The 26,846-nt window shown below is 39.5% G+C and overlaps 1 protein-coding gene across 7 annotated transcripts in view; it reads right to left on the reverse strand.

Moving 5' to 3' along the window:
* Nucleotides 1–26,846, reverse strand: part of DNMT3A (DNA methyltransferase 3 alpha) — a 5,166,949-nt gene that overhangs the window by 805,168 nt on the left and 4,334,935 nt on the right. For all 7 annotated transcript variants that reach the window (XM_044062880.1, XM_044062879.1, XM_044062877.1 and 4 more), the window contains one exon: nt 16,323–16,506. In XM_044062880.1, coding sequence (XP_043918815.1) covers nt 16,323–16,506 — 184 coding nt within the window. The remainder of the gene's footprint in view (nt 1–16,322; nt 16,507–26,846) is intronic.

Below are 26,846 nucleotides of genomic sequence, written 5' to 3' on the forward strand. Positions count from 1 at the left end.
ATCTGTCCGCTACAATGTTGGTTTTCCCAGGGATATGCGTTGCTACCAGAAACCGATGAGAGGAGATCGCCCATTGCCATAGTCTGAGCGCTTCTCGACACAAGGGGTAGGACTTGGTTCCGCCCTGTTTGTTGATATACCAAACTACAGACATGTTGTCTGTGTGGACTGCAATTGTCCCTACGGGAAGAAAGTCGTTGAGGGCTTGCAACGTTAAAAGCACTGCTCTCATCTCCAGGACATTTATGTGCAGATGGTACTCGACCGGCTGCCACGTCCCATGAACCATCCTGCCCTGATAATGAGCCCGACACCCGATCAGGGAGGCATCCGTGGTGACAGTGGCTATCGGGCATGGGGGTACAAAGTGCCTGCCTTGGTGAACCTGAGGAGATCTGATCCACCAAGCAAGATGCTCTTTGCATGTCTGTGTCACCAGTATCTGGTGACGCATTGGAAGTTGCTGGTATGACCATTGTGTGAACAGCATCCACTGAAGAAGGCGCATGTAGAATCGAGCCAGGGGAAGAAGAGTAATGGCCGCAGCCATGAGACCTAATACCTTTAGAACCATTCTGGCCTGAACTTTCTTGTTGGCCAGAATGATCCTGACATGACTCTGAATGTCTGAAACTCTTTGATCTGTAAGGGTAGCTGACATCCGAACAGTGTTTAAGTTTGCGCCTATGAAGGTAATAGACTGGCAGGGCGATAAGGATGACTTTTCAAAGTTTATTGAGATGCCCAAATGAGAACAAAGGTCTATTGTGTAATCCCTGGCTTGTATAAGCTGATGCCTGGTGGTGGCTGACAGGAGCCAGTCGTCGAGATACGGAAACACCTGGAATCCTTGGCGTCTCAGGTGAGCCGTGACCACTGCCATGCATTTGGTGAACACTCTGGGGGCTGTAGTGAGACCAAAGGGCAGGGCTCTGAACTGGAAATGACTGGACCCCAGCCGAGCGGAGAAATCTCCTGGAGCGTCTGTGAATTTTGATGTGATAGTACGCATCCTGAAGATCTATTGAGCACATCCAGTTGTCCTTCTGTAAGAAGGGCAGAATTGACTGAAGAGTGACCATTCGAATCTTGTCTTCCTGACAGACTTGTTGAGTCTGCTGAGATCCAATATTGGTCTCCAGTCTCCCGTCTTTTGGGGACCAAAAGAACCTTGAGTAGATTCCGGCTCTGAATGGTCTATTGTAACTGGCTGAATGGCTCTTTTTTGCAGTAGTTTTGAGACTTCTAACTCTGCAATTTCCCTTAGACCGGGTGGTACATCTGGAAGGGAACTTGAGGGGAAGGGACTTTCCTCGAAAGGAATTATGTAACCCTTGGATATGATCGACTGTACCCATCTGTCTTGAGTGAGGGAATGCCAGGCTTCTGGGTACAGTGATAATCTTCCCCCGACTGCCTCCAAGGAGGGACAGCCGGGCAACACCTCAGGGATGCTGAAAGGGCTTGTCAGAGAGAGGCTCCCTGTTTCCCTGGTTTTTCGGACCCCCTCTGCCTCTAGAGCGGCGTCTGTTGTTGTTACCCCCTCTGCCTCTAGGGGTAAACTGACCACATGAATCCGGCGTGACTCCTTGGGATTTACGGAACCACATTTTCCCACCTTTCTGTCCTTTGGGATAAGGTCTAGAAGGGGTGGAAAAACGGACTCCAACAGCAGAAAGAGTCTTGCCGTCCTGCTCGCACCTGGTCAAGGTTTCCTTCACCTGAGGGCCAAACAAAGCTGACCCATCAAAGGGAGAATTTGTGAAGGACGCCTTAAAGGGATCCACAAAATCACATAGCCGCATCCAGGCTTGGCGTCTAAGAGCCACACCTGTACCTGCGGCTCTACTGCTCCATCCGCAGCATAAGATATTAGCCGCATGGAGGAGTTTGCAATGGAATTGAGGGTTCCTAGCTGCGAAGCAATTTTTTCTTGAGCCCCTGCAGCTGTAGGATCCTGAACTACTTCACCCAGCTCCTTAAGGATATCCCTCTGGAGTCTGGTGAAGTGACATAGGTAATTCAGCGAACGCATAGCAAAGGTCGCTGAGGAAAACATCCGCTTACCGTACCTATCCATGGTCCTAGAGTCCTTATTAGGAGGATGGACGGGCACGGAAGGATCTGCAAGTTCCTTTTTGGTGGCCGCAGCCACCACCATGGCATCAGCGGGGACACCCTTAGTGAGGAATTGCTTGTCACACGGGGCAGTGATAAATTTTGAAGGCCTCCTAGGGACTGGCTCTACAGAGTCAGGAGCTGCCCACGCCTTCGTGCAATAACCTGCATAAGGGGTCGAAGGCGGAGACACCCAGGAGGTGGAGGGACGAGATCCAAACGCCTCTAGGTAAACTGACTCATCCTCAGTGGGATTGTTGGTGGGCCAGTTTCCCCTGTTTCAGGAGTTCTAGGATGTCTGAGAAGGAGACATCCTCAGAGGGGATCTAGGGATCCCTCTGACTCATCAAAGTCAGTATCCGAAGTGACAGACTCGGGGAGTCTACATGCTTCCTCTTACAAGTCCTCTTCCTAGGAGGATCTCCCGAAACATCAGGAGAATCCTCGGAAGAGGGGAAATTCCCAATGGGGAAACCTGAGGCGGAGGATCTCTGGGTCCTGTAGCAAGAGAAGTGGCAGAGATGTCAACAGGTACTATAGAGGGAGGAGCTACGGGAACAGACTGCTGACTGATACCAGTGGCCAGCACACTCTTCATCACCTCGAATGCTCCCTCCCAGGCAGGTCCGAGAGAACCCGTTCAAGAACTAGGAACTCAGGGACCACCGAAAGGGAAGTCTCCGAGGCAGATGTCGGAGCCGAGCTCACCAAGGCCGAGGCTCCAAGGGGAAGAGCGGGCTCGGACAAGGGTCCGATGCCACTCACCCCTCGGAGGAGACCATGGAAGCCCGACCACGAATCCCTCTAAGGAAGGTCTCAAAGAGGAGATAAGAGTAGAGGCTGAAGGAACAGAAGGGGGTATCCGTCCTCCAGCCGTAGCAGTAACCATTCCCGAAGACCCCAACTCCAAGCTCTGGGGTAGAGTTGAAGGAGGAATTGTAACGGGGTGTGGACCAACAGTCGTCTGTTGAGACGGACTATGTAACATTTGGGCCAGTACCTGTGACTTAAGTAATCTACTGACCACTCTCTCTAGGTCATGATCTGACAATCTGGATGACCTTGAAGATCGGCTCCGATGGCTCCGTTCCGAAAGAAGAGGTGAAGCCGGAGCCGAAAGTATCGGCTCCAAGGAAGGAGACCTCGACCTCTTCCTGGAATGAGCCATCGGAACCGATACTATAGATCCTGTCGGAGCCGACTTCTCAGAGCCGACAGGAAGCCTCGATGTATCAGCTCCAGCCGGAGTCGATACAGCCACCAAAGTAACGGTGTCGGAGCCGATCGGAGCCGACACCGATGCCTGTGCCACATGGGTGTCGGAACCGATCGGAGCCGACACCGAAGTGGTCGATGCAGATTCGGCACCGATAGCCATCGGTGCCGAAGGCTTTGTTAAGCCAGAATCGGCTCCAGCCGAGCGATCTCGACTGAACGAGCCGGAGCCGAGGCCGCAGGCTTAGACACAGAAGCCTGGGCCTTGGAAGATTTAGCTGATTTTGACGGAGACGACTTAGCCGGAGAGCCCTCCGGCTTAAGAAGGCCCCTAAGTATCAGCTTGTTGCGTCTTTCCTGCAGGACTCTCTGGCTGAAGGAATGACAAATAGCACAGGAGTCCTGCAGGTGAAGAGGCCCCAGGCAATACAGGCAAGAAGTGTGACCGTCTGTCAGAGACATCTTCTGACAGCACGAGTCACACTTCTTAAAACCTGAGACCCTCTCCTTTGACATGGTGCTTAAAACACACACACACACCAGTCAAAAATTTAAATTAAAGAAAATACCAAAAGGTATTCCTAAAAATAAACACACACACACCCTAACAGGGAGGGATGGGATGGGTAAAGTTTGACTAAAAAATATTAAAAGAGACAGGGATTTTCTGTCAGGAAATCTAAATAATTAAGTTATAACTAACAATAAAGTGTTTTTTTAACAAAAAGGGGCTTTAATATTAATAAAGTGAATCACTTACCAGGAGCTGGTAAAAGGAGGACCTCATAAGCGAAGCGGCAAACGAGATCTGGGTACTTACCGCCTTGCATCATGGGATATGGGGCTGCCTCGAGCTGGTAAAAGTGACTCTCGAGCTTAGCAAGTGCCGAGTCGGAGCCGAGGGATCGGCTCCGAACCCATCAAGCAAGAATGAAGGCGAGATTGACAACTTAACATTAAGGCATTTTCAAACTGCACGAGGAGCACTTTTTAAACATAGCAGGCCTATCAGACATACTACAACTACTACTAATGCTACAGCAATGAATAAAGCCCTAACAGCTGAAAGAATACAAAAGGATGCCAAAGCCCATGCATGCACACACATGCATACACACACACACACACACACACACACACACACACACACACACACACACACACACACAAAACTAGTCTAACTAAGCTAATGGGAGGGGTGGGATCTACACTATAAAAAGATGTAAAACTGTAAAACTAAACTATCCTACACTAGAAAACTACAAAACTAAGAAAGGTAATAAAAAAGGTTGAAAACATTTTATTTAACCAGCCAGAGCCAGAGGAACACGTCTGCACCGAAAGCACAGCAAACGAGATCTGGGGATCAGACAGCAGCAGGGCATTATGGGAGAGAATGAAGCCAGAGCCTTGGCTCCATCTGTTGAATATTGCTGGCTCAGATCCAATGTTGGATCCAAAACCCTGTGGTGATGAATGACGACATGGATAACATTAGATCGACTGTATAAAAGATCAGCCTGTCAAACATTAGTGTAGACAAAAGCTGGAAATACCCATTCATAAAAAACTGTCATATATAATAAGTGGGAACAATAGCTTTCTAATATAATGCCAAATCTGTCCATAGTATTTTGGAATGTAATTGGCCATACAGGTACAGACAAAAAGGAATGAGTACTGAATTATGTTTAAGCATGTAACGTGTAAATAGTAATGCTGCAGGAAACACATTTGAAAAGAAATGAGGATGTGAATTTGACAAAGAAAGGATTTCAGGATGGATATTCAGAAGAAAATCAAGGACAAAAGAAAAGGGGAGTAATAATACTGCTTGTTAGAGGGGCTTCAATAGTGATAGAAGAGAAAAAAAGAAATGACAATAATGGTAGATTTGTAGTAGTAATAGTAAGGGACTACTGGAAAGGGAAGAGGATTATGCTGTCATATATTTATATTCCACCAAAAACTGCTACTATGGAGTTTAAAAAAAAAAATTAGGGAGAACTGATCAGCCTTCATCAGGAAATATTGCTTAGAGGTGGGGGTGGAACTTGATTGGCAATAGTGAGGATATATCTGGGGGACCTAGAAGAGAAAATGTAACAAAGGAGGGTAGAGTTTGAAGAAATGTATGAAAACGTTTGGTACGGAAGATGTGAACTTAGTAGTAGGAACACTGACAGTGCTATACTACGTAGAAATTATACTGCACAAGAACATGTACATAACAGGAATACAAAAGAACAAGAACAGGAGAAAATGCACAGTACTTAAGAGAAAATAAGGCAGTATTTGCATAACATGCATGAGTTCAGAAATGTTGCTAAAAAAACTATTTTTGATAAGAACTCCAGAGCAGAAAAAAAACTTTTAGTATTGCAACTTAGGCAACAGAAAGTAGCAAGAGTTGTCATTAACTTAAGAAGCCTACGACAAGAAAATTAACCAGAAATCCTACAGAGGTACTAGAGATCTTTTGGAAGTTTTATGAAAACTTATATAAAGCAGAGGAATGTTGAAACCAAGAAAGAGCACAAATGGAAATATTTACAGAAGATATAATTATGCTAAGATTGAAGGATGATAAGGGTCAACAGCTGAAAGTTAAGATAGGAGGAGCTGAGATAAAAACAATGATGTACAATCTATCTTTGGGGAAGTCTCCAGGAGCAGATGGTATTTCCTTTGGAAGCTTGGAAGTAGGGAGGGAAGAAAATGATCAAGATTGGGAAGATTTTCTTGAATAGCACTTTAAAAGAACAGGAAGCACCAGCATTTTGGAAGAAAGCTGTTGTGGATGTATTAACCAAAGAAGATAAAAACTTGTCAGACCCAGTGTCATATAGCCCCATTTCAATTTTAAATCATGATTATAAAGTGTTTTGTCTACACTAGCTAAAAGAATGGCAAAGGTGTTGCAAAATTGACAGGTATGGATCAATGTCTTTTTGTGGAAGGCAGCCAAACATTTGACAACATTAATAGAACAATGGTGACCAAAGGGAAGGAGAATTAAATAAACTACTGCTATTGTTGGTCAATCTTGATGCTAAGAAAGCATTCAATAAAGTATGTTGGGATTTTATAAGTAGGGCAATGGAAGCGTTAGCATTCCCTGATACAATAATAAGGTTAATTAGGTGGATATATGAAGGATCATAGGCAGGAATTAAAGTGGAAGGGTTCCTCTCCAATAAGTTGTATTTCAAGAGGCAGGAGTGCCCTCTTTCCCCTTTATTTGCTTTACACTTAGAGCCCCTGGCAAAGAAATTAAGGGACGCAGAAATTCAATACAACTGGTATGGTAATCAAGAAAAGGCTTTTTATGTAAAATATATTATTTTGTGCCTGATAAATCCAGAAAAGGACATCTCAGGGTTCTGGAACATTTTGAGATAGTTTCAAGTGTTTTCGGGATATAAAATTAATAAAGATAAAACAACAACTATAGCCATAAATTATGTACCCACTCATGACTTGGTTCAGGAATACCCATGTTTATTGGAAGATAATAAGATGAAGTAATTTAGGAGTAGGGATTAAAAAGCTTCTGATATGGCAGCTAAGGATGTGTGGGAAGAGACTAAACAAACAATAATACAAAAACTGAGAAACCAGAAGCTCTTGTTTATGTATTTAGATAATAAGTTAAGAGCAGTGAAAATGTTTTTAATCCCTTTAATTTTACATAAAGGTCAGGCATATTTTTATGAATCAGAAAAAAGTTGTGAACAATAACTAATAAAGAGCTGAATGATTTTATCTGGTAGTGGAAACAGGGCAAGACTTAGGTGGGAATAAGTTGTCTTTCCAAACAGAACAAAGGGGCATAGGATTACCTGTTTTGAAGTGATATTTTAGAGCTCTACAGATAAGGGCCATATATATAAAATAAGCAAAAGGTTAGAATTTAAAATGTATAGGAATAACAATGAAGCTGGGGGATTCTGGGTGCAGATCCTTAAGGAAAATAATAACCACCATAGATAATATTATATTCATAATTCACAGAAAATAGGGAAAACTGCAAGTAGGGTATAGAAACAGGCAAGAGGGGCTGGCATTTACTGGTGAAAATTGGCAAAGGGAGCAAATAACTTGAGACAGAAAAGTAGGTAATAGGGTGTGATGATGCCAAGAAGTCTGGGCTGCAGGTTAGAGATTGCCTTCCCTATCAGGGCTTGATATGAGAGTATAGGCAAAGTGAAGTGGATAGGGGGAGTCATAAGTGAAAGACCTGCTCCAACAGAGTTTTTAACTGACTATAGAATAGAAGCTGCTTTTAAAAAGTGATACTTACTAGGACATGTGAAAAACTGAGAGGCTGCCAGCCCGGCCAGATTGAATTTTGTAAATAATTCTATGCCATTGTAAATATTAATATGATCCATAGGCTGGTTTCACAAATGTAAGAAAACTGTGTTATGTGCTAAGCTTCAAAAATGTAACCACAGTGCACCCTGCTGGAAGAAATCTGATAAGTAAAGAATTTATGACTGTGTGATCTCAAGCTCAGAGAATGGATGTCTGCAGCTAGAAATTCTTTCTATTGTGTTAAGACATAGATAATTACTAGGTTTCAAATGTAAAGTGTCTTTTATTGTGTGGCTTCCTGGCAGGTGCAGATCAAAAAGAAATGTTAAAATGTTGAGTTCTGTGAGCCTGAGAAACTTTACCAGATGTGACAAGAATTATGTAATCTAAAATGACTCAGCAGTAATTTGTTTTATCGATTTAAAGGCTATCTCTAAAAGTAAGAATAGCATTTTATATTTTGTTCTGAAGCTGACAACAACTCACCAGCACTTTGCCTTGCTCAGTAAATAAGACATTTAAACAGTGATTTCTCTTAGAGATGGGCAGCTGTGGTGGTGCAGCGGTTAACATTGCTGCCTCACAACAAGAGGTTCTCCGGTTCGACCCTCGGCTGGAATGCCTTCTGTGCTGAGTCTGCATGTCCTCCCTGTGGTCACGTGGGTTTCTCCGGGTGCTCCGGTTTCCTCCCACATCCCACAGAAATGCTGTAGGTGGATTGGACACTTGAAATTGTCCCTAGGCATGAGTGTGTGCATGTGTGTGCCTTCTGTGGAAGGTTGGGCGCTGGGCTAGCAACTCGACACCGTAAAACTCCACTGCCAATCATGAGTGGACAGTTGATCCACTGTGGCAAACCCTAACTGGGAAAAGCCGAAAAAAGAAGAAGAGGAGTTCTCTTAGAGATAGAAATAGTAAGACTAGTCTAGTTGTTTTCTATATTTATGTGAGACTACCCTACAATGTTGTTTTAAAGTATTTCCTGTGATTTCTGAACTCTCTAATATCATTGTGTTGAACTAATGAGTATTGTCTTGTGTTTTTATTTATTATTAAATATTTTTACACATTTTAACAGTGTCTGTTTTATGCAGAGATAATTTAAAGTCATAGAGTACTTGCATGTATTTGGTGATACTGTATAAGCCACTCCAATAGCCTTCAAGACTCAGTCACACTTACCAATTGGATAATAATAACATTGCACAGTAGAATTGGACACCCTTTGGTAAGGGCCTTTAGAGTAGATGACAAGAGTAGTTGGTGGTACTACCGTATAGTCTGGGCAGAACAGGGCATAGCTGGAGAACCTGTGCCAGCCTTTCCAAGGAGTGTCTGTGTGTTTGTATATAAACCAAATCTCAAAGTGTGTGTGTCAGCTACATGGGCATGGACACAATCACTGGTTGGACAGATAGGGTACTGGAGGTTTTGGCTTGACCACTCGACTGAGATCTGATCCCTATAGCTGTGCCAGTGGGGAGTTTTATTGGGGATCTGGAGAGAAAGGGAGAACTACAGTGAATTTCCTTCCATACAGATAAGGCTGACGTTTCTGTAGTGCCCACACTATGGCTAGACATTCCTTTTCTACAGCTGCATAGCATTCCTCCCTAGGTCGGAGCCTACAACTGAGACAAACCACTGGGTGTTCTTCTCCCTTTGAAGAAGTCTGGCTAAGTACAGCCCCCACCCCATGGTTTAAGGCATCCACCTGCACAACAAATTATTTGCTGTAATCTGGACTGGCTAACACAGGGGGGGGGCTCCCAAAGCTTCTTTAAGCTTTTGGAATGCCTGCTCACAAGCTGTGGTCCACACTACCTTATATGACCTGTTTTTCCTTGTTTTTCCTTGTCAGGTCTGTGAGGGCAGTTATAGAGTTATGGCACTACAACTGGGAAAGATAACAGAATGGGACGAGGCCAAGAAGACATTTGAACTACAGGCTGGAGATTGCCTTCCCTGTCAAGATTGATATCAGAGTACAAGCAAAGAGAAAGGAATACGGAAATATTAAGTGAAAGACCTGTTCTGCTAGAGTTATTAGTTGAATCTAGAATAGAAGCTGCTGTTTAAAAAGGGATAATTAGTAGGATTTATATAATATTGCAAAATGACTACAGGAATAAACCAGAGGAAGGTAGAAACGATTGGGAAGAGAGATTGGATAAGGAATTCACAGGGAAAGAATAAGAAACTATATGTATGGCTCCCAAGTATGCAACACAGTCTAGAAGATTTTGGATTTTTTTGGAACAGTTTGCATAGGTATATTTATACCCCAAACAGAAGCCACAGAAATTTTTCATCAGGTAGACTGCAAATGTTGGTGGTGTGATGAGGAAGAAAGGGGTTACCATAAACACATGTTTAGGGAGTGTAATGAGCTGGCATTAAAAAATTAAAAATTCCATACAGAGTACTCTGTCAAAAATACTAGCTGAGCAAATGGATTTAACTTAGGAAATGATTCTTCTGAGCTGGGACAAAATATCTGAATTGCCTAGACTTAGTAAAACCTTGTTAAATTTAATTCTGTTGGCTGCCAAAAAAAAAGTACTAGAAAATGGAAATCAAAGTCTAAACCAGCTGCATTTGAAGTATTGAGTGTTGTGACAGAGATAAAAGAACTGGAAGTTGGGGTCTTTAGAAAAGGGAAGGACTAAGTTAAACAGAAAAAAATGTGGGAAATCTACATGCAGAATAATGTTTTGGAGGAGAAGTGAGGTTTAAAAGACGAGAGCAATTTATGTAATGTTAGACTGATGATAGTTACACAAAGGATCGAATCTGATATTTAATCTCTAATGTTATTATTTATTTTTTTCTATTTATTTATTTATTTTCCCCCATCTTGTTCCCAACATGGATAATAGTTCTCTTTTAACTAAATTAATCAAAGTCATTCAAAATTATTCGCAAAATAGTAACACGCCCCCTGAGTCGGGGATTGACATACCCTGTGCTCAAAGCAGCCCGAGGAATACAGCGCATGTCGTGATGACGTCAGACGCCAGAGATGGAAGCAATATGGCGAGAAGAGGCTTACCGCCACCGAGGGAATGTACGCCTGGTTCTCAAAACAATTCTAATGGACAGGGACACAATGGGTCTGCCCACCATAGAGTGAACAGTTTTTCTAATTACCACAATATGGATTTTCAAATGTGGTTGAATAAATCATTCAACAACCCTACACAGGTGATGGAAAATGAACGAAAAAACAACACAACTTACAAGGAGAAATGTAAGTCTCTAAAACAACTACTTATGAGATATAAAAGTTTGGTAGTAGAAAATTGGTATTTTGATAAATGTCTCCACGATAGCATTGTTCCCAAAGGACTTAGAATTAACAAATTTCCTAGTAACATCAACTATGATGTGGATGATGACGTGTTTAAGAACATAAGTAATGTTTTTAATGAATGTGGTTTGGCTATTATACGAATATTAATAAAGTATAATGAGAACAGAATGGAATTGGACAAGATAGAAATAGACAAATTGTATAAAGAGATTACAGATGATTTACTATTTTCTATAGAAGAATATAAGACTGTGTATTTTAGAACAATACAAGATGTTGACAATACAACATCACGTAACTACAACAGGAAATTACTTAAAAAGGGATTTAAATGAGTACTGGTCTGGTACAGCTTACAGAACTGACAACAAGAAACTATTTCCAACTAGAGGGTTTTATTATAAGCCTAATTCAGTTCCGATACATAGTCCAGGCAACTACAGGAGGGAAGAACGTATAGATTCTGCAGAATTTATCAACACTAATTTTCACCCAGAGGGGGAGTTTGGGGGAAATTATGAGAACACTTATAATGGAGATGATAATATCCCTTTAGGGGAGATGGGGCCCAGGAGATCCAAAAGGATAAAGAACCGAGCCCCTCAACGACAATCATATGCTCAGATAGCGGGAGAATACCACTACAGTTCAAACAACAGGAGAATATACAAGCAGTAGAAGACGATAATGTTGGTCTTTCTACTAGCTTTTTTCCTGACAATACACAGAATGACATTATACAGAATGATAATACACAGAATGATAATACACAGAATGTAAAAGAAGTTACTTCTATTATACATTCCTTAGACAATTTTAATATTTTTAATTATACTGATATGGCAATAAATAAGACATTTTTTCAATTGTTTACAAAAGGTTTCACTTTTGTACCACGCAGAATACCTAGTATTGACAGTATTTTATTAGATATTAAAATGTTTACGAGGAAGTTGAATTTTACTGTTATGTTTAAAGAGGAAGGATTTAATTATGAAAAAGGATCTTTAAAAAGACGTAGTACATTCAACCCCCCACTGCAGCATGATATTACGAATTTTGCAAATATACTTATGAAACAAATCAGAAGCAACTATTTCCAGAATGTAGGGAGACAAGAAAGCAATTTAACTCAAGATGAAATTAAGCTTATTAGTGAACTTAGATATAATGATAGAATACGGGTGATGAAACCCGACAAGGGTGGAGGCATGGTCATTATGGACCAGTGGGATTACACTAGAAAGATGCTTGATATACTCAACGATAGTGCAAGCTACTCCCTGGTTTCTAAAAATGAAATTAATATTTCCTATCAAAAAATTGACTACATTCTGGATAATAATTTGATGCAGGGTCTTATTGATTTGGATTTACATGATTTTTTGAAGGTTAAAAAGCCAGTCATTCCTGCAATTTTTGGCATACCCAAAACACAAAAATGTGTTTATGACCTGCCCATGAGAACTATTGTGTCATCTCAAGGTTCCAAGACACAACCATTAGCAATATATATAGATACAAAATTGAAGGGCTTTCATGCTAAATATCAACACATTTTAGTTGATTCATGGGACTTCTTACAGAAAGTTAGCAAGGTGACTGTGGAAAAATACTGAAGTTCAACATATTTTGTATTCTGTATATAAAGGGTTAAGCAGAAAAATGTTCACTGCGTGAAAACTGAAATGTTCTGGAAAATGTTGATCACTGAGGAATGCAGAAGTTAATCTTAAACTGCTGATAAGAAAGTTAATGGTGCAAGAATAACTGTGGTACTGGCTGGTAAAAACAAGTAATCAAACTATCACTTCTAATGAATGTTCTGTGTGCTACGTGTATGTACGTGCAGGAGGGTCTATATAAGCAGAACTCAAAGTACAAGTAGCCAGACTGCTGGCATACTACTATCATGTAGCAGGTCTCCATACATGTAAAATAAAGCTGTTTTACTTGCTTACAAGAACTTGGTGTGATTCTTCCAGAATATGTTAGAAGAGTAAAATCTTTCGACAGTGACATACAATGAAAGAGCAGTATTTATTACTACTGATGTTAAAGATCTATTTACTGTTATACCTCACTCTATAGGCATGGACTGGTTTGAAAAGATTTTGATAGAAATGGATTTTTTACAACCAGATGAATTTAAGATAGTGTTGGAAAATATGGAGTTGGTACTAAGGAACAATTACATTTTCTTTCAAGGTGATTACTATCACCAAATTGAAGGAGTAGCCATGGGGGCAGCTTGTGCCCCCATTTATGCCAACATGATTTTGTTATATTGGGAAAGGCATTATGTTTTTGTATCAGAGTTTTCCCAATATATTACAAGCTACTTTCGATTTTTGGATGACATATTTATTTTATGAGAAGGTCCGCTATGTATTATTGAGAAATTTATTGAATTTTTTAAAGATAGTATCACTTTCGTTAGCTTTACACATGAGACCTATATAAATGAAACTCATTACCTTGATGTAAAGTTATACAAGGATAAGATAGCGAAAAGATATAAATCTACTATTTACAGGAAAAAAAATTTCTCTAATGCATACCTCCATTTTGATAGTGACCACCCCAGCCAGCTAAAAAAGAATGTTGTAAAGGGACAAATGATTTGTGTGGCTAGGATGACAACAGAAAATTAAGTATTTTTAAAGGAGTTACATATTCTGCAAAATATGTTCCACCAAAGGGGTTACCCCTACGAATTAACACAGACTATTAAGAATTCTGTGATAGAGAGAAGGGATACTATTTATACCCCTCTACTTAGATCTGATCACAATATAGGGGTAACCATAGAAAAAGAAAATATAGGTCACAAGGATAGTACTAATTCTAAGCCACTGCCTTACTTGACTTTAACCTACTACAAAGGCATTAGGTGGCTTAAAAAATGTATTAACGACACATGGGATATGTTTAGATCCATGCCCACTAGAGTGATGGTTTTCCAGAATATGTTAACCTATAGTTATAGGAGGAATGAGAATTTGAAAAACATTCTGGAAAGGAATAAAGAAGGGAAGATGGAAAAAATCCCCAGTAATACGTGTAACAAAAGGGGTACATTCCGATGTGGTAGATGTCACCAATGTCCCTTTATTGCAGGTAAAAAAGAATTAAAACTTCCAAGTATAAGATCAACGTTAAAGGCTAAAAAATACAGTAGCTGTTATACTAAGGGAGTAGTGTATTTAGCATACTGTACATTCTGTTTGAGTTTCTATATAGGCAAGACAGAAAGACATCTAAGAAGGCGTATTTATCAACATATTAGGGATATTAATCGCAGAAATGAAAACAATGCCTTATACAGACACTCACTTATATGTTTGCAAGCTAATTTTAAATTTTGGGTTTTGGAGACAGTTGAGGTCTTTGATAGAGGAGGGGATTGGGAAACAAAACTTGGGTATAGAGAAATGATTTGGCAGCTAAAATTGGATGCATGCAGTGGGAAGGGTCTAAATGACCATATATCCATTACACCAGCCTTAAAATTGTTATTACAAGATCCTAACAAAGTGCACAAATAATGTCACTAACAAATTATTAGTGCTATGATTTTTAAATTTTAAATTATATTGTACTTTGTGGTTCATACACGCCTTTATATACAGGTTTGATATAAAATTATATTAATATATTATATATTTATGATTATTTATGAATATTTATATACTTTCTGTACACATTTATTATTTAATACTATTTTAAATTGTTTCAATATTACATTTTAATTACATATCGTATACATACATAAAAATTTTTATACAAGTATTTATATACACTTGTGGTTGATAATTCTGTGTGGTACTAGCATTTGATAAGTTGATTTTTTTGATACATATATATATTTTTGGTTATATACTTGCATACATATTTATATGCACAGCGTGCATTATATTTTCTTCGTTAATACTTTGGTCTTGTAGGAATGCACTATATTTATACTGTTTAACTCAGTCATTTACTACATTTAGGACAGATTGTAACACAAAAAGATTTTTTAAGACAATTGATTTCATTTACGGGAATTGTTTTATTGAAGGTAATTAACTGTGATTAGCATTGTATAAATATGTGATGTCAGTGGTTGTTAATGGATTCTGAAGAGGTCTCCAGTGAGGAGACGAAAGCGCTAAATCCGAAGTTATTTTACACAATAAAGCTTTGAACCATTTAATGTCGTTGTCGTTTGGAATTATTCTTTGTATTACAACGTGGAACTATTGGTAGTACCCACTTGATAAGGAGGATTGCCTTTATTGATCCGGGAAGCTGAGTAGTAGTTGGTTATACCATTTGTTCACATTTTTTGATCTCTACTGTTTATAACTGGGAACATGTTGACATGTAATGTTTTCTTTTATATAAATGTATGCTTGCCTAAGTCTTTAGTAATAATTCAATAAAGGCATTATAAAAAAAAACTTGGAAGAAGAGACACCACTTTTCTCTGAATAACATCACTTCAAGAATGTTCTTTATAACAGCTGTTTCTACCTATATTTTCTTATTGCACACATACAATGTGGAAGTGAATTAATTTCACTCTGTAATAACATTTTGGAACCTGGGACATCATCATAAAAGTAAAGCTCATTATGACTTAAAAAATAAATTATTACAGGAAATGAAGAAAATGGACAATACCCATTCAGACATCGCAAATGTCTAAACATGAGGAAGCGGATATTCACACTAGGAATTTGATGGAACTGTGGCAGTCTCACTGCATTAACTTCATAAATTATCAACAAATCATTGTTTGGGTTGCCAGAGCACAATATAGCATTAAGAAGTTCACTACTTTATCTTAAATAATTATTTTAGGCCAGTGTTGCAAATATTGATGAAAAATTAGGTGGATTTAAATGGTTTACCTATTACGGTGTCTTAATAATATATGATATGTTGTCATACACTGGAGCGGTTTACTTCATTCTGAATATCATTATTTTAACTACAAGTGGCTACTAATTTGAGCTGATTGTTGGGATAATGGGCTTTTGAACAGCTTTCTTACCTGCAATGTGGCAGTTCCTCTACTGAGGACAAAATCTTAAAAAAACTTCTTTTTGCAAAATCAGAGTGCCCCAAGAAAATATTCCACATAATTGAGAGTAACACTTTTTCCTTATCTGATACTTGCTCTTGTAATGTTGCCGTGATCTTCAGCTGATCCTGCAAACAGGCTCCAGTTATAAATAAGCTTTTATGTCACAAGCTCTTGAAAACCATCTCATCCTCATCCTCTGCATTCAATGTGAAAAAATTAAGCAGCATAAAAGAAACAAACAAGCAAATACACCAAAACTATAACAAGTTTACTTCAGTGACTCACAAATTCCTGGTCGTGATTATTTGCAAAAAACATCTGAAGACGAGATGGCCAGTCCTCACGCCTTCTTAGTAGTCCATAAAGCCCTTTTGGACTACACATGTAACAGTTCCAGGGGTCTTCTTTTATGGCTGCTTGTGCTGCACCTGGGCCAACTAATAAATCAACACATTCCACACAAAAGCACCTAAACAAAATAAAATACAGAAATGAAAAAAAAAATGTACAAGTGCTAAACTATACACTTAAACATCAGAAAGTATTATAGCACATTGTTTCTCATTCACATTTGTCTTCCATTTTTGTTCATCCTTTTTATATAATGTACAAAATATTCAGCAAAAATGCAGAGCATACTTTAATTAAACCATGTTATTCATATCTCTGGCTCTGTACCTTAAAGGGATACAGCCAGGCATGGGAGGATGGGAGTAAGAATCCAACACCTTTTTGCCTGTCCTGGGGCAAGGGAATGTTGCCAACTTCCATCAAGCCACTGCAAGCTGATGAAACATCAAAATGTCCAGGGCTGGGGAAGTTGGCTTGGCATTCTCTAGCTAGTGATGGTAGCCTTCATCTCATGTGAGTAGTGATACATACATGAATGGGGGGGGGGGGTTCAAGATACCCTGCACTGATGCAGGTACTCATATCAGGTCATCGGCAAGAGCACAAACAATCTCCATCGCTGCCTGGATGACGGCTCCCTTCTGCTGACTCTTGCTGTCATGTTGAGGACAACAGCAGGAGGGCAACAAATCAGCTCAAAACATGTTGAGGCAGGCATAATGATCATCAGCCATGGAGGTGAAAATAAAACTGCTATTGATTTATAGGTTCAAAGAAAGACAAAATAAAGAACCTTATATCATAACTCCCATTTGATAAATAACGGATTCCTTTCCATAACTGCACAAACTTACACTAATAAAATGCAAGCAGTTGGTTATTTTCTAGTGTAGTAAAGAAAAAGGCAACTGTCATAAGCCAAAGGACTGAGGAAATCCAACAAAATAGCAATAAATATTTATTATGTGATAACTGTGAATCTCTTATGCATTAAGGGCACACATCAGGCCTTCATAAAAACAACTTTAAAGAACTGCTGCAAGTATCTGTTCTTAGTTTGCCTTCAAATGTTGTTAAATGCAATATATATTCTGCAGTTCTACAAGAACACATAGACATGCACAGATGTGTTACACCTATATGAAATATGTTTGCATCTATTGTATGATAAATGACTTATCTTACAATATCAGCTCAGGGAACAATTACACAAAATGAGTTCCTTAATTCTACAGTCATGACTTTCATTTATCACTCAAGAAGAATCTCTACATAGATGCTTATAAACTCATAGGTGGCTACTAGCTATCGGCATAAGAGATATTTTAAGCCTAGCCAATACAGTTTTATCTCTTTTTCTGTGATTTTACTATGGATTACTGTTCCCCATTCATTTCTATGTGCATTGAAAAAGGCTTTACACAGTTAGCATATTTTTTAAGACTGATCAGAGCAATGTGACTTCTGACTAACTGACTGTGGTCCTGATTTTCTTTTTCATTATTTTATGTTTTCCTTTAGTTTTGACACATTAAGATTCTAAGGGATTGGTTTACATGGGTCATACCTCTCAACTTCTAAGCAAAAAAAAAAATCTAGACAAAGCCTAAAACAAAGTGCCGGGGCAAAGGCCCAAAAATAGGGATAGATTTTAAATATTGCTCTTATAAACTTAGGAAGTTGCTAGAATAACAGGATTTGTATTTGCATGCATTTTCTGAAGGATAAAGTCTTAAACTCAAATACATGTCATTATTAAGTGACTTCAATCCTCACTCATTTAGAAAACCACAAATTTTATGAGATACAGAGCCAAAAATATGAGGCAAAAATCTGGGCACTCTGAAAATCTAAAAAGTTGAGAGGTATGATGTGGGTGGACTCTTTTTGTGAGGTGCATATGTGCACTTTTTGTGTTTGCAGTGTATGTTTTTTTTTTTTAAGAATGAGACTGAGTTAGAGTGACTGATGCCATGCATTGAAGTGATCATAATGTTCAAGTTTATTAGAATACCTAGACACTGTCCAAATATTATAAAACCAATTATCAATAATACAAAACTTACAAGACAAGGAAATGTCAAATAAAACTAACACAATGTGAAGGAAAGTGCTCCCCAGTAATGCAGAGAAAGTGGGTAACTGAACAACGGGGCCAGGGATAGTTACTATTGGCTATAATAATGATGTGTATACAGTGGAGATAAAAATATTTACACTCTGGCTCATATAAATGTTTTTATCACTTCACATTATCACGGTCCTCAGTTAGAATACATACATATATATAATCTGCATATGAATATATATGTATATGTGTATATATATATATATATATATATATATATATATATATATATATATATATATATATATATATATATATATATATATATATATATATATATATACACACACACACACACACACACACACACACATATCTACACACATATATATATATATATATATATATATATATACATACACACACACACATATATATATTTATACATGTATATATTATACATATATATATATATATATATATATGTGTGTGTATATATAAACAGAGAGAGAGCTGGAGCTCATATATATATATATATATATATATATATATATATATATACATATATATATATATATATATATATATATTAGCTATAGACATAAATATATGTGCGCACACACACACACACACATATATATATATATATATATATATATATATATATATAAACAAAGCACAATATAATGCTGAAGTTGGCAGGAAACACCAAGCTTTACTTAATTGTGCATTTGTCCTATTTTGTTCAATACACAACTGACTTTTCAGACAAAGTAACCCCCCCCAACCTTTCACAAGTACTTAAATATAATGGTAAAATATCACATTGCATAATTCATCCAATTAATACAATTACTACAGTTAAAGTGACACAATCTAAACAGGCAACCTGTAGTTTAAACACTCATTAGACAGCATATACTTCTTTAATAAAATTATTTAATCCACCGGGTTCCTATCAGCATTTTGAATGTTGAAAACGCCAAATTTAATTTCATCGAATTGAAATGTTCGAAATCTCAGAAGAGCGAACTGACGGAACATCGATTTATTTCCCAGGGAAAGAAATCGGTGGCCCATCATCGGAGTTTGCTATTTCCTCCACTGTGGTGAGGTCTCGGAGTTGGTATATTTAAGTAGGGGGGGCACAGCCCCCCACGTTGGTGAGTGTGGGGGGGTGAACCCCCCCCACTTTTGTTAGTGTTTAAAGTATTAAACTTTTTTTTTTTTTTGCACGGAACACTGATTTCTTTCCCTGGGAAAGAAATTGATGTTCCGTCAGTTCGCTCTTTTGAGATTTCGAACATTTCAGTTTGATGAAATTGCATTTGGCGTTTTCAGCATTCGATATGTAATATAGACCCAATCCACCTGTCACTCAACTCAGGTTTCATACAAATATAACCATTTAAGCCTACCAGGTTGTCCTCTGTCAGTCTGATATGTTGAGGCATCCCTTTCTAATTAATTTTAATTCTGTCCCCAACCCTGCCATCAAGTTAGTCAAAGCTTGGGACTTACTTGTCTGTTGTGGTTTGAATGAATAAGGACCGAAGTACTAATGTGTAAACATATGACAGTGCTTTTTCTGGCATCTTTGTACTGTGTTTTATTTATTAGTACAAAGTATTAAAGTCATTTGGTTACATTTATATGTAGAAGCTACAGTTTGTGGCACCACTCTCTATCATGACAATAAGGTTTTAATTCAGAGACAAAAAACTGCTTTCTTGCAGCATATCATAGGATAATAGAAAATAAACAGTAGTTCAGTCCCATCAATGCTCTTGGATTCTTTGATACTCAGAATCTGTAATAAAATAAGACTTAAAATGCCTGTACTACTCAACAACTGTTTGGATTCTTCACCCACAGTGTTTGTAATAAAACAGTACTTCCAGTCATCAGCCTTTTTTTTTACAAAGCTTTACCCCTCATGGTGAAAGTGCAATCTGATGTCTGCCCTGATTAAGCACACCTGAAGGAGGAAGGCCAATTGGGGAAGGCCTCATGGTTGGTAAAGGGTAAAAACATGCAGGAAAAAGAAACAATCTATGGGTTCACATTCCATATGCTTTTTTGTACAATTGTTTTAGTCATAACACTTCTGTCGCTAACTGTGCTGTACTTTGCAATATATCTTCTTTAGAAAATGTAAAACATGCCAACTCAGACAATACTATCTTTCCTTGTTGGCAGACAAAGCAGCATACTTGGGTGAAAACCTGCTAACAGCCATTTTACATGCAAATGAAATGTAGGGACTGCAATTTCAGTAAGCCTTCAGCAAACTCAAGTTAAACAGGATGCAAGAATTCTGGCCCAAATGGCATGTTACCAGTTCTCTCAAGCCATGTGTCTTTCAAAGGCTAATAAGCAGGCCTTTGTTTTCTTTTCCTTGATTATTTTTAAGAGGGTCACTGGTATTTAGGGCTCACAGCAAGATCTCCATATGGATTCACTGGTATTACCCATTCTGTATAGTAATTCTTTTTCCTGCCAGAAGGATATTTTTGACTGCAATAAACCCCATTTGTTTACAAGTGGCTAGACAGTTCCCCAGTTTCAGAAAAATTTTCATGCAAAATAGAACTAACTGAAAATGTAGCATTAACTCTGGAGGCTGTTAAGCAGGCAGTTAGTAACTACAACTTGTACGCATAGGCAAAACTCAGCAAAAGGACTGTCTAAGTAGCTTTTAAGATGTACACTTTATATTTAAAAATGCTTTTCTGTCTGCTTCACCAATGAAGAAAAGAGTGACCCCAGAATCTGCATTTAAGATAGATTTATTTACAAGGAGAATGGGGAAAAATATTGCTTCCTGAAGCAAATCATGCAATAACAGAACATAAGATGCAGATCAGTTCCATCACTGCTACTGAATTTGTTCCTATACAGTCTGTAATAAAGAAAGAACTACAAATATCAGTCCTTTTCAACAGCTCCTTAGATTCTTTACACACAGAGTTTGTAATAAAACACAATTTCCAACCATCAGTACCATTAAGCTTTTCCCCTTTGCTTCTTCTTCACAATCTAGCAGTCCTACCCAGTATTTCAGGGGCATCTTCCTCCTTCACAAGCACATAATCCTCTTGACACTCCTCAATCAAATCCACTCGCAACATAGAGGTCAAAGATCTAATCTTAGTATGGTAATGGGCCTGAAATACCACTTCCTTTAATTGATTCCTATTATATTCCCTCTCATACTCCTAGCCAGAGCCATGGTGTAGAGGGATCATGCCATGACTATGGTCCAGGTAAGCCAGGTTCAATTAGTGGCTAAAGCATTTGAGGTGCTGGCAGGGAGGGATGGGTATGCCCATCCTGGGAGGTGGAAGGTTATTTGGTTTTCACAGTGACAGTCCTTAATGGAGACTGGAATATCAGGGTAATGGGTGCTTAGACCAAGAAGGAGAAATACTATTAGACTTGGCTAAGTTGTTAAGGAGGTGGGGTGATATGCCACATGCCCCCACTGCACTTCCACCCCTAGGATGTAGCTACAAAACTGCAAAGAAAGTGGGGGGGTGCAATGAGGGCTTGTGGTGTATCACCACAGGCACTCCCACCCCTAGGATGTAGCTACAAAACTGCAAAGGAAGGGGGGGGGAGTAATTAGGTAGGTCATCAGGTAAACCCCTAGCTGAAGGTTATGGCCAGACCCCCAGGATGCTCTTAGGTTTTGTGTTGGCTTCAGCTTGTATTGGAGAAGTCCAGAGGAAAAGGAAAAGTTGGTAGACCCGACAATGCATGTGGGGCACTACGTAGTCACTGTTGGATGAAGGGAGGGAGCAAAAAGTATTAAAATAAATCCTACTACACTCCTGTTTGCCTGCTATTATCCTTAAAGGTTTCAGCAGCCACCCAGCCACCAATACATATATATATATATATATATATATATATATATATATATATAAATATATATATATATATATATATATATATATATATATATATATACATACAAACATACATACACAGAAATAAAAGATAACAACATTACGTACACACAGAGCGTACAAGAACCCTTGCCTCTGTGTGCACATAACGTTTTAAGGTAAGTAAAGTGTTATTTTTTAAAACTTTACATATTCGATATACTGAAATGCCGATCATATGGTCTCGACCATATGACATTCGAGATTTCAGTATTCTGATTATGTAAAGTGCTTCTATATATATATATATATATATATACACACACACACACACACACACACACACACATAAAAATATATACATATATATATATATATATATATATATATATATATATATATATATATAAATGTATGTGTGTTTGAATTTGTGTATATGTGAATTAGTGTTAATAGATATCAGCTTTGAAGGCTGTACAATTTATTTTGATACTGGACGTTTAAGACTGTAGTGTATATTCCCCTTTCAGTCCCTATAGTTTAATAATATTCCTTTTCTGACAGTTCAGACATAAGGTGCTTGCCAATGATGCTCCTTTAGGGGTGGTGTAGTTCAATAAAGGAAGCAACCCTTGAACAGAGACTGATGAGCATGGGAGGTGGGGGTAGGGAATGGGTGGAGCATATACCCCCCCCCAGGGAGAAATTGGAGATGGATGAGCCCCCAGGATGCCCATATGATCCACAACTGGCCCCAGCAAAATCAAAGTAAGTCAGGGAGTTGGAGTCAAGCTGGTAGAGCTGGCATGCGCATAGGTTACTTGGGGCTGGGCTGGTGAATAATGTCTTAAGCAGTAGCAAATTTTTGGTTATTTACTCATGGACACTCCAAGCAAAATACTCATCACTCTACCAACAATTAATGCAGTAAAATATTTCATTCACAGCTGTTGTACAATACCAGTTTCCATCTTCTCCAAAAGCTTCTATGATCCTTCTCTGCCTAAGTATCCAGCTATTTTTCTGCCATCTCTTTCTGGGGAAACAAAGGTAATTTCTAATATCCGATTCCACTTCTGCTAAGAGAGGCAACAAATATATTGTTTGGCAGGCATGTTGCTAAAACATCCATGCTGCACAAAAAAAAAAAAAAAATTCTGTTAAGATGCTTCTGTCACAACAGTTACACTTAAAATTGGTATGATTTTATTTGGGTTCCTAGCTGTCCAGTTGGGTTGCAGCCTACTTTTAGTGATTTACCTGGAGAAAAGAGCTTCACATTCAAGTAGGGTTCAAACACACTTCACATTCAACAATGAAATATTCCTGTTATAAGCCTGTCCCTCCACCATGTTTTATTTACCTGTTGGTGAAGATTTAGGACCCATCTTCTAATGGTGAAAGAGCCATTAGACATGTTCATAGGTTCATACTAGGCTATCTGCCCTGAGGCAATTATAAGCCTAGTCCGATTCTGTATGGCTTATGCCACCCCTTGATTTGAGTGTACTGTGCCCTTTTTAAGGTTTAGTTTACTGTGCCCCTGTCTAATAGTGACACGGGAGTAATCCCTGGGACAAACCTACGATCCCCCATCCACCTATCGAGATTCTTCTTGAAGAGATTCAGTGAGGTGCTCTGCCTCACATGAACTGGAATTCTATTCCAGAGCGAAGGGAGCCTCTGGGTTATGAACCTGTCCCTCCAGCAAGTTCTATTTATTTCTGTGCTGAGGTTCAAGTCCCTCAAGCGTGTGGCTCTAAGGGATTTAGATTTACTGAGGTGGAGCATGTCCATTAATTCTGGATTTGACATAGCTTTGTATGTCAGGCATAGATCGCCTCGAAGTAGGCGGTATGCAACTGAGTAAAGCTGGAGTTTTTTTAACCGAGCAGCATATGGCATCTGTTTGAAACCCTTGATTCTCTTGGTGAGATACTTTTCGGGTCTTTCTAATTGCTGCAGGTGTCGGGTACGGTACATCCCAAAAGGGGCATTGTATTCTATGATGGGCCTGATGAGAGATGAATAAAGGGGCACGATTACCTCTCTTGATCTAGATGTGAAACCCTTCGTGATGAGGTGGGCTATGTAGAAGGTCTTTCTAACCACTTTGGCAATGTAGTTTTCAAAGGAGAGATTGCTATCAACTTGGGTCCCCAGGTCCCTAATAACTTTCTCTGTACTTAATGGGTTTCCGCCTATGTGGTAATTTGTGGGCACATTGTTTTTGCCAAAGGGTATGACTATACATTTTTGGCATTTAGCTTTAAACCATGGCGCTGGCACCAGTTATCTGTCTCTGTGAGACCTTTTTGAAGGATGTTTGTGTCAGCTGGAGAGTTGATTATAGCGCCCAGTTTGCAGTCGTCTGCGAACTTGGTGAGCCATAGTCCTCCCACGTTTGCCTGTACCTCGGAAAAGTATATACTGAACAAGAGTGGTCCCAGGACAGAACCCTGTGGGACGCCACTTGTGACCGGTTTCGAGTCTGACATGGCTCCAGCAACTCTCACTCTGTGGGTTCTGTCTTTGAGCCAGTTTGCGACCCATCTTGTGACACAGGGGTTTATATTTAAGCTGGATAGCTTATCTATGATGCCCGAGTGGGGTATTGTGTCAAATGCCTTTGCAAGGTCCAGATAGGCTGTGTGGACTACCTTCCCTTCATCTATAGCTTTGGTGACTGTTTCGAAGAAGTCAACCAGGTTCAAAAGGCAGGATCTGCCCTTGACAAAGCCGAACTGGGTAGGATCTAGTGTCTGTAGGTCCCCAATGTCTTTGTTTATGAGCTCCATGATGATCCTCTCCATAGCCTTGCAGACTAAGCTAGTCAGGCTTATGGGGCGATAGTTTCCAGGGTCCGTAGAGGCTCCACCTTTGTGGAGTGGGACCACTGTTGCTGTATGCCATTCTGTGGGCACATATCCTGTAGTGAGGCTGAGATTGTATAGCTGTTTTATTTGAGGGATTAGTTCCTCTTGGAGTTCATGTAGGACGCAACCTGGGACACCATCTGGTCTCATGGAAGCAGTGTTTTTTGCTTTGGAGAGGGCAGCCTTCACCTGAGCATCAGAGATGTTTGGGAGGCAGCCCTCTGCTGGTATAGATACTTGCTCTTTTGGGAGTTTGCATTGAACCTGTCTGCCAGGATATTGGCGATGTCTGTGGGTTCAGTGTATTTTTTGTCGTTTAGAATCAACTCAGATCAAGTCTGGGAGTTGCATCCCAGGTTTCTAACATAACTGAAAAAAGCCTTATGATTGTCTTTGGTGTCCTGTGCAATTTTTCTCTCGAAGCTGGCCTTGGATGATTTTATGAGGGATCGTAATTTTTTGCTAGTACTGATCAGAGATGCCTTCCCTATTAGGGATTTTGCTCTATCATGTAGCAGCTTCCTCCTTCTGTTGTACAGTTTATTTATGGCAGGGGTCCACCAGACTGGACGCCTGCCTTTGGATGATTGGGTCTTGGTTTTGTTTGGGATAGCATGATCCATGCATTCCTGGAGATGTCCGTAGAATGCGTTTATATAGGATTCTGCAGTTTGGGCCGTAGTTTCCACTGGCCCTGGGGCCTTGAAGGATTCCACATCAGTTTTGAGAAGTGAGAAGTTCGCTTTTGAGAAGTTTTTCACTGTGGTTTTCTGGGCTGGGGGTGGGGTCGGGATGTGGACATCCAGTGAAATTAATTTATGGTCTGATCTTACCAATGAGGGATATACTTCTGGTGTGGAGCATAGAGTCCTCATGTTAGTAATGATCAGGTCTAGTATGTTGTTCCCTCTTGTGGGAGTGGTGACTAGTTGTTCCATAGCATTTGAGTTTATAATTTCCAGGAACCTTTGGGCTAAGGTGCTGGGGCTTGAGTAGTGCTCCCAGTCAATGTTTGGGTAGTTGAAGTCGCCCAATATAATGGTGTTCAGAGAGATCTTCATGTTCTCCAATGTTTTCAGGAAAGCCGAGTGGGATTCCTGACTTTGAGAGGGTGGTCTGTAGGATGTTAGAAACTGAAAAGCAGTCTTGCCCACTGTTAGTTGCACATGGATGGTCTCCGATACTTCGTGCAATGCCACTAACCTGGAGGTGTGGATATCCTTGATAAATATGGAAACTCCCCCTCCTTTTGTGGTTCGGTCCGGGTTTTGGGGCCGAAAAGCATGATATGAGGTATAGCCTGGTAGTGCTGGGGTGCTCTCTGGAAACTTGTTTTCCATACTGAGGAGAGCTTCGAGTGCGTGCATCTTGAGGTTAAGACTTCTGGCGTTTAGCAGCATTACCCTTAGTTTCTTGTTCCTTGTGCTGTCTATGGGGGTGGGTTTGACTTGTGAGCCTTGCCTAAAAAAGGCACTATGGGGGTGGCAAAAGCCTTTGCCAATATCCGAAAGCCCAGTGGTGACAGGTGCAAGCTGTCCCTAGCAAAGCAACGTGGCTTGTCGAGCATGTCATCCCAGGCTGACAGACACTGGATCCCCTTTGAATGACACCAAAATTTTAGCCA

This window comes from Protopterus annectens, chromosome 2.part1, assembly GCF_019279795.1.
Source record: "Protopterus annectens isolate FY-2018-M chromosome 2.part1, PAN1.0, whole genome shotgun sequence".
In the NCBI taxonomy this organism is placed as follows: domain Eukaryota; kingdom Metazoa; phylum Chordata; order Ceratodontiformes; family Protopteridae; genus Protopterus; species Protopterus annectens.